Raw genomic sequence first — 17,069 nt, forward strand, 5'->3', positions numbered from 1 at the left:
AAGTTAGGAATGAAAAGAAACATCATTAAGGATCTCACAGTAATTAAAAGGATAAGGGACTACAACCTTATGCCAATGAACAACTTTATGCCAATAAGTTACACAAAGTATATGAAATGAAAAAATTTTCAAGAAAGACACAAATTACTAAAACCAACTCAAAAAAAAAATCTGAATAGGCCTATAACAACAAAAAACATTTAATTAGCCATTATAATTATTTCCACAAAGGAAGCCCAGACTCAGATGGATTAATTGGTGAATTCTACCAAGTTTTTAAGGAAGAAATAATGCACAATTCTTCATAAACTCTTCCAGAAAATTGAGGAAGAGGGAACAATTCCCAACTTATTTTATGAGGTCAATATTCCCCTGATACCAAAGTCAGACAAAGACATCACAAGAGAACTACAGATGAATATTTCTCATAAATATAGATTCAAAAATACCCAACAAAACATTTACTAACTGAAACCAGCAATATATAAAAAGTATTATAATATCATGACCAATTGGGATTTACACCAGGAATGCAAGGTTGATTTAATACCAAAACCCAACTAATGTAAAATACTGTATTAATAGAATAAAAGACCAAAACCACATTATCATCGCAACAGATGCAAAAAAATCAAACCAAAACAAAACAAAAAACCATTTGACAAAATCCAACTCCCATTCCTGATAAATACTCTCAACAAACTATGAATAGAAGGGAAATTCCTCAATCTGATAAACGGTATCTAAGAAAAATCTATATACTTACCAGTGAAATACTGAATGCTTAATGGCAAAATATTATACTTAATTGAAATACTGAATTTTTCCTCCCTAAGACTGGGAACAAGGCAAGGATGTGTGCTCTCACCATTTATATTCAACATTTGTATTAGAGGTTCTAGTCAGTGCAATCAGGCAAGGAAAATAATTTAGCCATCTAAATTAGAAAGGAAGAAGTAAAACTGTCTTTATTCTTAGACAACATATCCTGTATACGGAAAATCCTAAAGAATTCACACAGGTAGGGGAAAATAAACAAGATCTAAAAATCAAGTTCAGCAAGATAAAAGATCAATATATAAAATCAATTCTAAATACTAGCAAGGTACAATACAAAAATGAAATTAAAATAATTCCATTCACAATTTCATCGAAAAGAATAAAATACTTAGAATAAAGTTAATAAAAGAAGTGCTAAACTTGTACAATGAAGACTACAGAACATTGCTGAGAGAAATTTAAAATTAAATAAATGGGATGTAATCTATGCTCATGGATAGGAACAGTCAATATTATTGGGATGGCAATTTTCCCTAACTGATCTACAGATTCAATGTTTTCTGTTAAAATTCCAGCAGGCTTTATTGAGGAAATTTAACAAACTGACCCTAAAATTTACATGGAATGCAAACACCTAGGAGAGCCAAAACAATTTTGAAAAGGAAGAATGGAGTTGGAGGACTTACACTTCCCAATTGCAAAACTCATTATAAAACTTGTAATCAAGACAATGTAAAAAAAAAACATAGAGAATAGATTGGTGGTTACCAGAGGCAGGTGTGAGGGTGGCAAAATGGGTGAGGATGATCAAAAGGTACAAACTTACCTTATCAAATAAATGTCACGGGGATGTAATGTACATCATGGTGATTATAGTTAACGATACTGTATTGTACATTTGAAAGTTGCTAACAGAGTAGATCTTAAAAGTTCTCATCACAAGATAAAAGTATTTGTAACTATGTGAGGTGATTGATATTAACTGAACTTATCATGGTGATCATTTTGCAATAAATACATATATCAAAAATCAAAGACAATGTAGTCCTAGTATAGTAGTCCAAGAACAGACATACAGATCAGTGGAAGAGACTTGAGTCCAGAAATAAACCCATTTGTGGTCAACTGATTTTTGACAAAAGTGTCAAGAGAATTCAGTAAGGAAAGGATAATCTTTTAAACAAACAATGCTGGGACAATTTGGTAGCCATATGCAAAAAGATGAATTTAGATTCTTACTTCTCACCATACTCAAAAATTAACTCCTAATGGATCTTATGCCCAAATGTAAGAGCAAAAACTACAAAACTTTTAAAAGAAAAAATAGGAAAAAAACTTTGTGATCCTGGGTTAGGCAAAGATATGATACCAAAAGCACAAAGAGTAGAATAAAAAATTGGTAAGTTGAACTTTATCAAAATTCAAAACATCTGAACTTCAAAAGATGCCATAAAGAAAATGATAAAATAAGCTATAGACTGGGAGAAAATATTTGCAAGTCATATGTTTGATAAAGATCTTGTATCCAGAATATATTTAAACCTCTTACAACTGAATAATATGATAACCCAATTAAAAAGACAAAAGATTTGAGTAGACATTTCACCAAAGAAGATGTAAGAATGGCTGATAAGCACATGAAAAGATGCTCAATATCACTTGTCATTAGGGAAGTGCTAATTAAAGCCATATTAATATACTACTTCAAAACCACTAAAATGGCTATAATCAAAAAAATAGACATTAACAAGTGTTTCCAAAGATGTAGAAAAACTGTAATCCTCATTCATTCCTGGGGAAAATGTAAAATGGTACAGCTACTTTGAAAAGTAGTGCGGTAGTTTGTTTAAAAATAAACTTAAATTTACCATAGAAACTAGCGACTCCACTCCTCTCCCAGGTATCTTCCTAAGAGAAATGAAAGTATATATCCACACACAGACTTGTCTATGAATATTTACAGCAGCATTACTTATCACAGTCAAAGAGTAGAAACAATCCAAATGTCTGTCATCTGGTGAATGGAAAAGCAAAATGCGAGATATATATGTATATATATAGATAGATATAGATATAGATATAGATATATCTCTATGTAGATATATATATAGAGAGATATATACACACATATATATGAATATATATATATATTCATACATTGGAATACTATTCAGCAATTAAAAGGAATGAACTACTTTTACATGCTACAAAATGGATACACCTCAAAAACATGCTAAGTGAAGGAAGTCAGATGCAAAAGACTACATATCGTATGATTCCAGTTATATGAAATGTCCACAAAAGACAAATCTATAAAGACAAAAAGCAGGTTAGTGTCTCCTGGGACTGGGAATGGTTACAGAGACTGACTGAAAACTGGCATGAGGGATCTTTTTGGAGTTATGGAAATGTTCTAAAATTGGACTGTGGAGATGGTTGTACAAGTCTATAAACTTACTAAACAGCATGAGAGTATTATGTAGATGGGAGTATGTGGAGAAAGAATAGAGAAGATAAATGTGATGAAGGTGAGAAGCAGGCAGGGAGAGGGAAAGGAGAAAAGTAAGCAGGTAAAGAAACTATATATGTTTTCTCATCTTCTCTTCTCTTCCTCTTTCCCCCTCTTCTCCTTCCCTAAGCACCAAACTCTCTCCAACAAAAATACAGTTCTCTAAAGCTATGGGCTATGATCTAGCCTCATAAACAATTGGAAGTGTGTCTGAACACGGTGGCTCAACCCTGTGTTTGGCCCTCACAAGACTATACCTGTTATATACACACAAATATACATAATAAAACTGTATAAATGGCTATACATAAATACATCATACATTTATCCACACAAACACAGACTGAAAGCTTAATAAATATTGAGTTAATGAATGAATTAATAAAGCTGGGCTGCCAGAATCATCATCTCTAAGGGGCTAAGTTTTATAAGGTCATAATTTTGATTTTATGAAATTGCTCAGCAGACATCAGGTTCCAGGGAACTGATTCATATAACTAAAATCAAACAAGAATAATTGGTGAATGTATAGGTCAGGCATAGGTATAAATATATGACACTGATTCAGTAATTGATAACAGTGGCTTTTATTTGTTCTCAGAAGTGGGCAGATCAATTTGGGGAACACACCTAATTTGGGAAGCAATTCATAATGTAGTGTTCAATTAGAGATGCTGCATTATCTTCAGAAAATTTTTGTTAAGGATAGCCCTCTATAGAACAAACACCATCTCTCCGGAGCAGAATTGGATTAAATTTCTTATTCTACACTTCCAAGACTTGAGTCTTGGCTTCAAAATTCCCCCCTGCTCTTCCTTACTTTAGATTCACCAATGATTAATAGAAATGCAAATAATTACAATCATCACCTAGCATTAATCAAATATAGAGTTTACAATTTATGACATTTAAGGAAACATTTATATCTACAAAACATAGTTGTTAAAAATCTTGTATCAAGAAAGTCATTCTTTGACTTTGACATCCTAAAACTTTCTTAAACTTCACCTCTTGATACTGGGTATATTTTGCTTTCATGGTCTGTAGCCCACACTATTCACTGATTTTAAAGGAGAAAAAAGTTTAGATACTTTAAACTTTAAAAAAGTTTAGTCACTTTAAGTTTAGATACTCCAGGAGAAACAACCAAAGAAATATCTATTTTAGTTTTTCCAATGCCAGATTTGCTCTAGAGATAAAGTACTTGTTAACAGGATGTGGGTATATGGGAGGATTAGAGAACTGACCAGTTCTATTGTCCCTCCCTAAATGTGGATATGATAGTTCAACTATTATGTCTGTCCAAAAAGATATGGTTACCAAAGAGAAAATGGATAAAAGATTGGAGAGACAAGTCCAAGCCAGGAGGATGATCAGATAATTTTTGAGGGGCAAGGGCCTAAATATACAACACAGAATCATTGTGAACAGAATACAGTGGATATCTTAAGGGATATGATGCTAGCACAAGAAAAACTATCAGTAGTTGTAAAATGAATTATCATTTTACAGAATCAGCAAAATAAATCTTCAAACCCTAAAAGGTGTGTTTATTTGGGCAAACTACTTATTTGTCATATCAAAAAATAGAAATTCAATTTTTAAAATAAAAGCAAGGGGGTGAGGAAACAGACCAACTCTAGTCTTCTTGACTAGAGACTCAAAAACCATCTATATCTACCTTGATAGAAACGCTCACAGGAACATTACCAGATACTTTCTACTTTATTGAATTTTTAAATTCATAAATTTGGTTATTTTTCTATCTATTGCTATCTATATCCCTATCTATTTTCTTATCTATGACTGTGCCTTTTCTCCTCCTCAAAAATGATTCTTTGTTTTTGTTAATCCTTGAAGATGGATTGATGATGATGGGAATCAAGTGTTGTGTGGCTAAGGTGACTAAACAACATTTTAAAAATGTAATTAGCTCCGTCTCTAAACTGTTTAGCATAATTTGGGGGAAGGATGGAAAGGGGCAGACTCTCAGTTATTTGGAACAGACATATATACAGAAAGATGCCTATACTCTCCCCACCTCCACCAAATCACGTCAGTTATACCAATTAAAGATTTATTTAATTTAATAAGCTCCCAAATTCAGAGATGCCACAAACCCTGAAGGAATTATTCCCATCAGTCATTTGTAAGTAAGTTTTAATTGCTTTGGGCTTATCTACAACCACCTGAGATTCTTTTACAAACCAATTTTATTTAGAAATATTTTAGAAAGAAAACAAACACTTTAGGCACAGCATGTATTCTCTAGCTCATCAGAGGCCCTACCACTCCTTACTGTCTTACACTCACCCGTTTTAAACATTACACCTAATTGGTCCCTCATGACATGTATAATGCCCTGTTTGGGGAATGCATCGTTTGAATTGTTTGAAGAATATTTTGCTGGGTTTGGAGAAAAGAGCTAAGCTGGGTGGAGTCTGACACTGGAGCAGGGTAAGGTTAGGTGGGGTAGTCATGAGTAGACAACATAAAATACCAAAGAATGTCAAGGAGCATGAAATAGAAGATACGACGGGGAGGGATCAGTAAATGGCTTTGTCTACTATGTAATAATTTTGCCTCGTTCTAAGCTGATCACATCACTCTTGCTCTTGTCCTAGAATGTATGATACCTAGACTGGTTGGGAAGATGAAAAATCTCAGGCTACCCTAGTTATGCCCCCTGTAACCAAATTATCTTCAGTTCAGCACAAGTCTCCATTTGGTAGCTAACTCTCCCCCAATTTCCCCCACTCCAGGGAAGGAAGAGAGAGCTACATTCCAGTTAATGGCAAGTGATAGGAAAAAAGACACTTGTTCTTATAAGATCCTCATCACTTGCTACCTTATGAGAACTTCAAATTCTAGAGTGGAGTGCATAAATACACACATGTGCTTGTGTATGTGTACACTGCCGCCCCCCCCCCCCCCGCACACACACGGTGCTCCAAACAAACATGGGTTAGCTACAGGTATACATGGCCATGGACAAAAATATTATTATCAATTTGTAACAGTAATTGTAAGAGAATTCTTGGTTTTTTTGTTCTAAGGTTTAGCAAAATGTCTTTTTATTAGGAATCAGAATATTTTCAAATTTATACTATCCATAATTTTAACTATAACCCATAGTAGTTGACTCAATAATATTAGAGACTCATGGAATCTACAGAATATCATATGTATCATACATACATGTATATCACTAGGAAAAATAGTGTGATTTAGGAACACTGTGTGTTCCATGGAACATTGTTCCATGAGATGATAATAGGTCTCTCTCTCTCCCACACACACACTCCCACACACACACACCCACACACACTCAGTGCAATGATTAAACAGGACTGGCTACATAATTTGCAGGGCCCCATGCAAAATGAAAACATGGATCCCTTTATTTAAAAATTAAGATGGCGATAGCAGAGCATTAAACCAAGCATGGGTCTCTTCTAAGCATGAGCTCCTATGTGACTGCACAGGTTGCATGCCCCTGAGACCAACCCTGGTTAAATGATTTAAGAAATGCTGGGTTAAAAAAATGTTATACAGATTTTATTGCAACAGGACTTCTCAAGCCTTTTACATGCTAATGTGCATTATGAACCTTCAAGAAGTACATATACTGTAGACCAGTTCCCAAATATACTTGACCAAACTCTTTTGAATTATTATAAGGGTCATCTTGTAGGACCAGTGTTCTATGGAAGATTGTAAATTTCAGCTTAGGCTGAGCAGATAGGTTGTATCTGGTTTAATATCAATTTGTTAATCATAAGTCACATTTGGCATTTCCCCTCTGTTTGGGATAAGGTAACTAGAGATAACTATAGACGCAAATGGTGGGCTTCACTAAATCTACTCTCCAACTGTTTGGTCTTTTACTATTTGGAAGGTCAACTCAGTGGTCAAACAACCCAAGTGTTTTCTGGGCCACTGTACTAGAGATGGTCTGAGCCATCTTATTTTTTACCCTGTATCTTGTCAATTCAGAGGAAACAACATCCTTACTTACCATTACCCAGCTCCCAAGAAATGTTGTACTTTTTACTGGCGCTGTACTTCAACAGACTCAGGGCACTAGAACTGTTCCAGGAGTTATTGGGATTACGACGCAGTGCATTTAGAGCAAATATCAGGTGGAGTCCAGAGCAATCAGCAAAGTTATAAAGTTTGTCTAGAGACCTGGCTGGGAAGAAGCAGAGAAAGGCTTGTAACTTTCAAATCAACATCCCAACAAAAGGAAAATATTAGCTACTACAAAAAGCCTTTCTATGAGCTTCCTGCTGATAGGAATTACACAGAGGCTTCCAAAAGGGACTATTACCTTTTGGTTCAGGGTACATTTCAAGGTGATTTTCAAAAGCAGCACACACAACTCCAGATAAAGTTTGCAAATTGACAACCAAATCTAGTCTATAGTATATTTTATCTGTTAACAAAAAATTGAATTGCTAACATTTAGAAATGGGAGGATATCACAAACTAGCTAGATTTATAGTTTTTCTCAAAAAATCAGAAAATCTGGCACTGCTGGATCTGTACTCCTTTATGAAATGATAGGAATAGTGTCAGGAGACAAGGCCAGGAAACAATGACTGGCTGGGGAGTCAGAAAATAGCTCAACCTAGCAGCACTTCCAAAACAAATCTCACTCAATTTCACATTTCTAATATTTCTGAGAATGGAAATACCACAACTACTAATAGAAATATGTTCATTGTTAGGTTGATCCCAGATACCATGAATGCTATTTACCATATGTCCCATATCCATCCCATTCCTTCACTCCTATTGCCACCATTCTGGTTCTGGCTCTCATTTCCATTTGCATGAATTATTACAAGAATGTACTTGCCTGTCTGCCTCTAGATTCTTCCCAGATTGCCAGATTCATCTTTTCCCAATCAATTTCATTAGTTTCACTTATTCCTCAAAACCTTAGTGGATTTGCAAGACCTTTGTTTTCTTTAGTTCAAGGCCCCTACAACTCAACTATAATTTTTCCCCAACTTCAGGTCACTCTATTACTGTCAAAGAATTCTTTGCAGGTGTTATCCAGTTCTATTTATTATAGAATCCCCTGCCCCACTGGCCTTTGTTCTGATTATTCTCATTCGTCGTGCCTTTTCTTTCTCTTTTAAACATATCCAGATTTTACTTGTCCTTTTATACAGTGTTTCACAAAATATGGATGACATGATTTTAAGTGGTATACAGATTGAAAAAATTTTTAGGTTAATAATTATGTACAGGAGTTCACATTATCTTAGGACTCATTATCCAAGTCCCTAGAGCAGGGTTTCTCAAATGGGATTCTGTGAAACACCATGTGGGGGTCTATAAATATCATTAGGGGGTTCTGCAAAAGATGACACAGAGTGACCAAGGTGTCTCATAGCAGCTGTTATAGGTCTTTTAGTCCTACAAAGCAGGACCATGATCATTTGGTTGAATCCATTATCAGTTTTTGAAATGGGATACAGGGTTGCTGCCATTTTTATCCCCATACATGTACAAGAAAGTGTTTTTTAAGAAGCATCAAGAAAAAGGATGGAAGTTGTCTCATTTTAGTTGAAAATAAAATCCATGGGAACTTAACTCACATTAAACCCAGAATCAAGTAACTAAGCAACAACAAACAGCATAGTTCCACATTAAAGAAATAAACTTATTATTAAAAGAAAAGGAAATAAACTTAATTATTTATTTTTATTTCCAAAATAGCAATTAAAATTAAAATGCATTTTTAGGCCTATTAAAATGATCATGAAACCAACACATGTGTATACTGATCTTATAATTATCTACATAATCTGACCATGCCACTCAGTAAGAAAATGGTTTCTTCCAAAGTCTCATAGAAAATGTTTTCTTAGGCTATAATTTTATTCATATTGCTTTGACATATAGTTTTAGTAACTTTACTATTCAATACTGTAAATTTATTTTCATATTGAAAACCACATTAACATAAATTCATAAACCTTATTTAAATAACCTAACAAGCCTATCTTTAGAAAAATTATATCCCATTTTGGCTTAAACCAGTTACTTAACAAAAACATACTATATTTGCCTTATAATTTTTCAAATTCATAAAAAGGAAAAAAGGGATTAATTTCAAGAATGAAAGTTAATTACTTTTTCTTTTCTAGAAAGGTTGTCTAAAAGGTCATTTTCGGTTTTAAATAGGAAGGAAAAAAAACTAAGCTTACAGCTTACCATATATGACGTACCATACCTCAACAGCATTTATATGATAGAAATTTGTGATAATGTTTTAGCCTTACATGGGTAAGGCACCAAAAAATCAAGTAGAACATTTTAAAAAGAAAAATTGAAGTTTATTCTATCCATACCACTGACCTTTTTGGGGGAACCCACAAAAGAATAGGCTAAAATGTCAGCCAAACTAAACAGATTCTCAGGAAAATATCACTCTATTTAAAAGAGCATTGGCAATTATTATTGGATTATAATATCTACAACTAAATGATTACACTGACATACCATGAGCTTTATATATAATTTTTATCCAGAAGTTCCCTGAGACTTGAGAATATTTCAAGTGTTTCTCTGATATAAAGTTTGAGAAGGCTGTCCTAGAATTAAAGGATGCATAGGAAAATAAAAGTAATCCTAACACTAAAATATTCACTGTTGAGCTGAGAACTGACTTAAACATTCCTTCCACTTGGCAATATCCTCACTAATCAAAGCAATGATGTTTTCAGTTTCTCCAATATAAGGCAAACTCAGTACAAATCTGTTGGAAAGCCAAGTTGCAAATGTGAGAAAAAGACACAGGGTTTCGTGAGATCAGTGAAAATAATGTTTGATAATTGCTTAAATCACATGCAAATCCACTAATAAGTAAGGATCTAGAAGAATTTTATCAGTTAACTGAACAAGAGAAACCTCACAAGAGTGATAATAAAACAGGTTGCTCAAAAAATAATTTTATTAAAAGATCATATGAGGTCTACTTTGATGTTTTTTAATACTTATGACTGTGCCACAAAAGTTAAATTATTTTATCAGAAAAATACTCAATATTCAATTAAATATCATTTAGTTCATTCAAATTGTTCATAGCTGCAATAACAGCTTATAATTTAAGTATAAAATGAAATACACTTATTTTCATAATTTTTAGTTTTATTTATAAACTAAAACCCTAATCAGACTTTTGCATCAAAATTTCATATGAATGATATTCTTTTTAGGTAGATTAATCCCCTTTAAGTGGCCTTTTTCTAGACCTAATTGTCTCCATATGATGAGGATTATCTCTGTTTGTTTCATATGTAATAGAAAAACATACATCAAACACAAAAGCACATCAAACCTGTGATTTTATGGATTTGATGGTTTAAGACAAGGAAAATGGTATTTACCAAAAAAGTGTCAGTATAAAGAAAAATGTGGAAAAATAACAATATAGACAGTTTGTTAATATGGCAAAAATTGAGAACTAGAGAGCTAGAAGTTTGGGAAATACTTTGTGAAGGATAAGTTTAAGTCCCGCCTCCTCCGTGAAGCCATTCCTCAGTGAACCCACCAATCCACCTACAGTGACCTCAGCCTTCTTTAAACTCAGGGTTTACACCATTTGTTGGCATCTGAGCGCCTGTGACATTGTCTTACCTTGGGATTACCTCTTGATTTAGTCACTTCTCCAGAGTGAATGGCATGTTTACCCAGTTAAACTGTCAAGTTCCTTAAGGCTGGTACTGTATCTCATTATATCCTTCACAGCATCTATCAGAGAACAATTTCCTGCCTTAAAATCATGCTTAGGAGTTCACACAGCCCAAATCCTGTTTGTTGCATAAAAATGGTCTAGTAAGAAACTGAAAGTTCCCAATGAAAGATATGTATAATAATTATTATTGCTAGTTCAAGAAATATACCCTGAAGTTTCTTTTTAAATGACATATATTTGAATATAGAGCATTCAGTAGATGCTCAACAAATGTAATCTTCCTTGTAACATCTCCTGTCAGGTTCCATCCAAGCAAGCAGATACTTAAAGATGACTTCTACTCTCTCCACCAGAGGGTGCCAATGCCTTTATATCCTATAGTCAGGTTGTCTTGGCATCTCATAGGAACAGAATTTTAAGGAGTCTTGTCTAGCAGGCAATTAAAGATGAGGAGCTGGAGTCTTAGAGAGATGGAAAAGAGAGGCTTGGGAGTCATCTATATAGTGCTGAGAAAGTTGATGCTGTGAAACTTCTTGAGAGTTTTGAAGGACAAAATGGTAGGACAAAACATTAAGAAGTGTCCACATATAAAGGTCAGGAAGAAGGAAAAAAGGGGGGGGACAGAGAATAAGGAGGAGAACCAGAAATGTAGAATTAAGGGACCCAAAAGAAGACAGTTTCAAGGAGGTGCTGGTCAATTACAGTAGATGTTGGTGAGAAATTGAGGAGAAAAAGGAGAAAGAAGAAGTAAACTTATTATGGTTAATCAAAAAATGAGATTAGACTCTAGATTTAGGTTGGGGTGTGAACTTAAAGAATGAATGGTAGAGAAAAAAGAATAGACTCTGGTACACTGAACTTACTTCTTGAAGTTCTGCGGCAACAAAAGGAAGAAAAGAAACAAAATAATGACTAGAGTAGTACCAGAGATAGGTTAAAGTAAAAAAATCAAGAACCAAGACTGCAATCTGTCAAAAACCATTTTTTCAATGAGGCTAATCTCAGCTCTATATTACAAATGGATAAGGTCAATGAAGTCACACTAAGATATAAATGATGGTCATTTTTCTCAGTTTCCTCAGCACTTGGCACTTTAAAAACAAAATAGACAAACAACAATCCAAAGAACAAAAAATAGGGCTCCCATTAATCTAAGCAACGAGATGGCTGGAATTTCAAGTAGGATTCATTCATTTATTCAACAAATATTTACTGAGTACCTACTATATGCCAGGAAATATTATAGTCTCCAGGGTTATAGCCATGAACAAAACAGAAAATAGGTCCTTGCGCCACGGAGTTTACCTCTAATGTGCCTGTAGTGGGGGTTGATGGAGTCTGTAAAGCAGGGTAGGGGATAGTAGAACCACTGGGGGTGGTATGTCATTTTAAATAAGCCTCATTGATAAGATTAACATTTGAGCAGAGACCCAACGGAGGTTAGGGAGCAAGTCAAGGGGATAACTACGGAAAGAATTCCAGGCAGAGGGTATAGTAAAGGCAAAGGCCTGAGACAGGTAAGAGACTGATGATTGTGAAGAAGAGCAATGGGGCCAGTATGGCTGCCCCAGAATGAACATAAGGGAGAGAAATAGGAGATGAGGTCAGAGTGGCAGCAGGGTCAGATTGTGTAGGGCCTTACTGGCCATTGTAAGGACCTTGGCTCTTATCTTAAATGACACTGAAAACCACTGGATGGTTTTGAACATGACCAGATTCACATTTCAAAAGCATCACCCTGGCTGCTGAGCCAAAAAGAGACTACAGGGTGAATAGAGGGCAAAGGTGAGAGCGAGGAAAGTAGCTGGGCATCTATAGTGATAATTCAGGCTAGAGATCATAGTGGCTTGGACCTGGGTGGTAGCAGCAGAGTGGTGGAAGTGGTTGGATTCCTGGGATGTTTTAAAGGTAGAAGATTTACTGAAGATTGGATATGGGGTCTGAGGGGAAAAAAATAGTCAAGGAAAACTCAAGCTTTTGACTTGAGCAACAGAAAGATGAAACTGACATTTAAGAAAGAAGTGTAGAAGATTGGGAGATGGAAGGAGAGGAAGGCAAAGATCAGAATTTTGGTTTTGGCTACATTAAGTTTGAGATGCCTAACTGACACATAAGTAAAGAATTTGAGTGATCAGAATATACAAATCCAGAGTTAAGGGGAGAAGTTTTGACTGAAGATATAAATCCGGTTAAGCAAAACATTTTGAAAGGTTGGGAGACACACAGAGCTACAAAGGAGGGAGAGTGGAACTGTCATAGGGATTTTCTGATTTCCAGATAACCACTGTCCTCAAAGCAGCGTATCCCAGCCCCTGTTAATTTTACAGGAACAATTAACATTTTCTTAATCTTATGTAAAGTGCTGTCTGAACAAATCTTATAGAGGTGGCCTCATCCCTCACCTTCCTAACTGATAGCCACCTCTAAACTCCTCTTCTATAGAAATTACGGAGGCACAAATGTCACCTGGGAATTAAATAGTGACTTGCTAAGTGATTTTGGCTTCCAATGTGTGCTTCCCCAGAATTCTGTCAAGATGAGGCATTAAAGTCTCTTCAGAACTCAATACCTAGGAAAGCATCCCAAGTATTAACTCTACCCCAAACAGGCCCCTTTCCATTAAGTGCTTTTTTTCTTTGGAGGGGTTGGGTGGGGCAGGAGGCAGCTGCCTCAGAGGATGTCAAAGTATCACCTGAGCTCTGCTCAAGTATGTCCCATTTCTACATTTTGTTTTTCATGAGATTTGATAATCTGTTCATATTTTCATGTGCTCACAATTAGAATAAGCTGACAGTACGCTGTTGAACTCAGCACCCATCTCCCCTTTTGAAGTTCAGTACTGTCCTCTAAGAGCTAAGAGTAAGAAACACATGTGTAAATCCTTAGCCACACAGAAAAAGCACTCTCCCTTCACATGAAGTTTTCAAAAGAACAAATAGTTACCAAGGGGTATTTTTGTCCTTTTTGCCAATTTAGAAATGAATAAGATTGGACTGAGTCCTTAAAACAAGTAAACTATTTTTTCTGCCTGATACTTGCTTAGACTTGGCCAAAACGTTTCTCAAACACTAGTGTGATGAACTTTGGGTCATGTTAGAACTCCTCACCATTCCTTGACAAACCACATTATTCCATGGCTCTCGTTGCTCTAAGCTTTTTATCTCTGCCTGGAATATCCTTTCTCCTCTTTTCTTCATTCTTCATAGCTTAGGCCTATGGCCTTCTCTGTGAGGTTTTCCCTGATTCTCCAAGGTAGAGACATTGGGGCTCCCTCCTCTCATCTCTCCCAGCTCTTTATTGGCTCCTGCTACAGCAATAGACAACCATGCTATCATTGTTCAGCTCTGCGTCCCTCTCTAAAGGCAGAGTGGAGCATTTGCCAAAGAGAAGGTACCATGTCTGCTTTTTTAGCATCCATTTCAGTATCCAATACACAATAAGCCTTAATAAATGTCTGACTCCTGCAGGTGTTATTTAGGCCCATTCAATACCACTTGCAATCTGTCTGCACCCTATATATAACCCAACCTGAATTACCATTATTCATTGTAGCAAATTCCCTCGAGATTATGTCTATTACTACATGCTGTTAAATGCATTCAAATACTCTACTTATTGCCTTAAGTGTTCATTTTGGAATGAATAATATTGGGGAGTCATATGTGACTATTCAATAGAAACTGGAAGAACAGAGGAATTTCTAGTGGAAGCTAGGCAGACAGATCCTGAAGGAAATGACAGCTGGAGGCTGTTGTCTGCTGACTTTACTCCCCACCACTGGGCAGCAAGTATTTCTTTGAAGGGAAATCTGAGCAATACATCTCTGTATCTATCACAAATAAGGAAAGAACAGAAAGCTAATGGCTAGGATTGCCAGATTTAGCAAATATAAATACAAATAATGCTACTGCATTAATACAAGTATGACCCATTAATATTTGGGACACACTTATGCTAAAAATTATTCATTGTTTATTTGAAATTCAAATTTAATTGGAGGTCCTGTATTTTATCTGACAACTCTACTAAGGGCTGAGTCTTAGAGTAGAGCCACAGTTGTCAGGAGAGAAGTAAGTGGAATTGTCAAGAAGAGATAAGAGAAAGTCATAGAATGATCCAAGAATCAAGATGAAAGAATAGCAATGAGATCCAACGAAGAAGGTGATTTTCAAAATAATAAGGTAATATAATATCGAATCTTGAAAAGCAAAGAAGATACATAAAGGAAGATAAAGACTGAGAATTACTGCAGTGACTCCCAGACCAGAGATTTAAAAAGCTTCAAAAAGGAATGGACCCCAGTATCAAATGACACAGACATGCAGAGCACAGCTAAAATATCTGGGGGGAAGAGGGGCGAGTGAGACATGTCTAATTAGCTGTGGTACGGCATGCCTTGCCACAAGATGGCACTCATAGTTCCTCTTTTTCTGAGCTTCTATCAATAAACATTTTGCAAAATTTTTTTGTCATAGAACAAAGAGATATCTTATGTTTCAAAACTTACATATAACCTTCTGTTTCATGTTCTATCATTTTTTCCACAGCTTATCATTGTTTTTCCCTTTAGAATATGAAGACATAATAAATGCTAGAATTGAGTGGGGGTGGGGGAGGCATTAGAACCTGGAGGAAGGAACAAATGTAATGCTATAGCAGATACTCAGTACAAAGCCTTAACAAAAGGACTGGCCATCAAACGAAGACTGATGAGCTTCAAGAAAACTAATACAGATAGAAATGGAAGCCAGATTGCTTAGTGTTGAGGACCGATAACGTGCTGAGAAAGTAGAGACTATGTGTTTAGCACATCTGCTGGGAAACATAGGATGGAAGACAGGTGGACTTTTTCCTTATAGGTAATTACTTCCCAAATCAGAGTTTGTTTGCCTTATTCATAAGTTTCAAATACTTGACCGAAATACCTATTAAATAGCAGTTGACCTCATATAATAATATCTCTACAAAAAAATGCATTTGTGTTGCAGAGATACATCTACTTAACTAAATAACCCCTTTGGTCCCCCAATATTATAGCACTTATTTCTTTTCAAAATAACTTCATATCTATTTGTCATATTATATTGCCCACAGAGTGAATGTTTGAATGGAGGCCTAGAGAGATCACAAGATTTGACTAACACGGCACAGAAACAGAACCATGGGCCAGTTTTCCGATGCCTAATTCTGTACCCCTTCTATTGAATTATTCTTCCTGTCACTCAATTTCTATTTCAAGTTTTCCACTTATCTAATTTTATTTTTCTGGCATGCATAAAATGAAAATGGCTCTTTGAAATTACGCTGTTTTGAATATTTCCCATGCTATACCAGATATGTAACAGTTAAAAATTACCTATCTTCAGAATAGTATGGGAAAATATGTTCATTATCATCTCTGATTTTTTACAAAACTGAGTATAACCTTGAGCTGAACTTTAAAGAAGAACTTATAAATTAATGTACCATTGAAGAGGTAAAATCCTGTGCCTGTTGGTTCAGGTGTATACTTTTGCTAGAATACAGTCCTACCAAACAATCCAAAACAGTTTTCCTTTCAGCCAATAAACCAATCATTAGCTATTTGTTTTTATCTTTTTCTGATCATCAAAGTGAAAACATTATTTGTATCTAAATCTGTTTGAACCCTTTAGACATAAAGAAGAGTGAAATGAAGACAACTTCAGCTTTGTTTCTACCATTCACCTCCCCCACCTCAAACATAAAAAAGGGTGGAGGGGCTTCTATAGCTAGTTCACCTATAATTCCATATAAGCCAAACAAAAGAAAACTTCAAACTTGCTTTGTGGCTAGGTCTCCATGGAGGAACAGCCTTCTTATTGAGTTGGAAAGAATAAAGGGTATTTTTGAATTCACAAGTGTCTGAAAACATCATGTCTGCAAAGTGTGGTTGGCATTTTTATGCATTTAAAAGAGTCCAATGAAGCCCAGCTCCTTACAAATTCCTACAAATAATGAAGAATGGGAAATGGTTTCTGCCACTCGGGGGTCAGAGTGGTGGTATTGCTCCAACCAACTGTACAAAGGAGACCTGTCATTTATAGATAG

At 35.4% G+C, this 17,069-nt stretch overlaps 1 protein-coding gene across 7 annotated transcripts in view; it reads right to left on the reverse strand.

Annotated features, from left to right (window-relative positions):
- HPSE2 (heparanase 2 (inactive)) overlaps positions 1–17,069 on the reverse strand; it is a gene marked incomplete at its 5' end in the record, with an annotated part of 614,795 nt that overhangs the window by 255,764 nt on the left and 341,962 nt on the right. For all 7 annotated transcript variants that reach the window (XM_082408112.1, XM_082408107.1, XM_082408111.1 and 4 more), the window contains one exon: positions 7,308–7,481. In XM_082408112.1, the coding sequence (XP_082264238.1) occupies positions 7,308–7,481 (174 nt within the window). The remainder of the gene's footprint in view (positions 1–7,307; positions 7,482–17,069) is intronic.

The sequence above is a fragment of the Balaenoptera borealis genome, assembly GCF_965194805.1.
Source record: "Balaenoptera borealis genome assembly, chromosome: 10".
Taxonomy (NCBI): domain Eukaryota; kingdom Metazoa; phylum Chordata; class Mammalia; order Artiodactyla; family Balaenopteridae; genus Balaenoptera; species Balaenoptera borealis.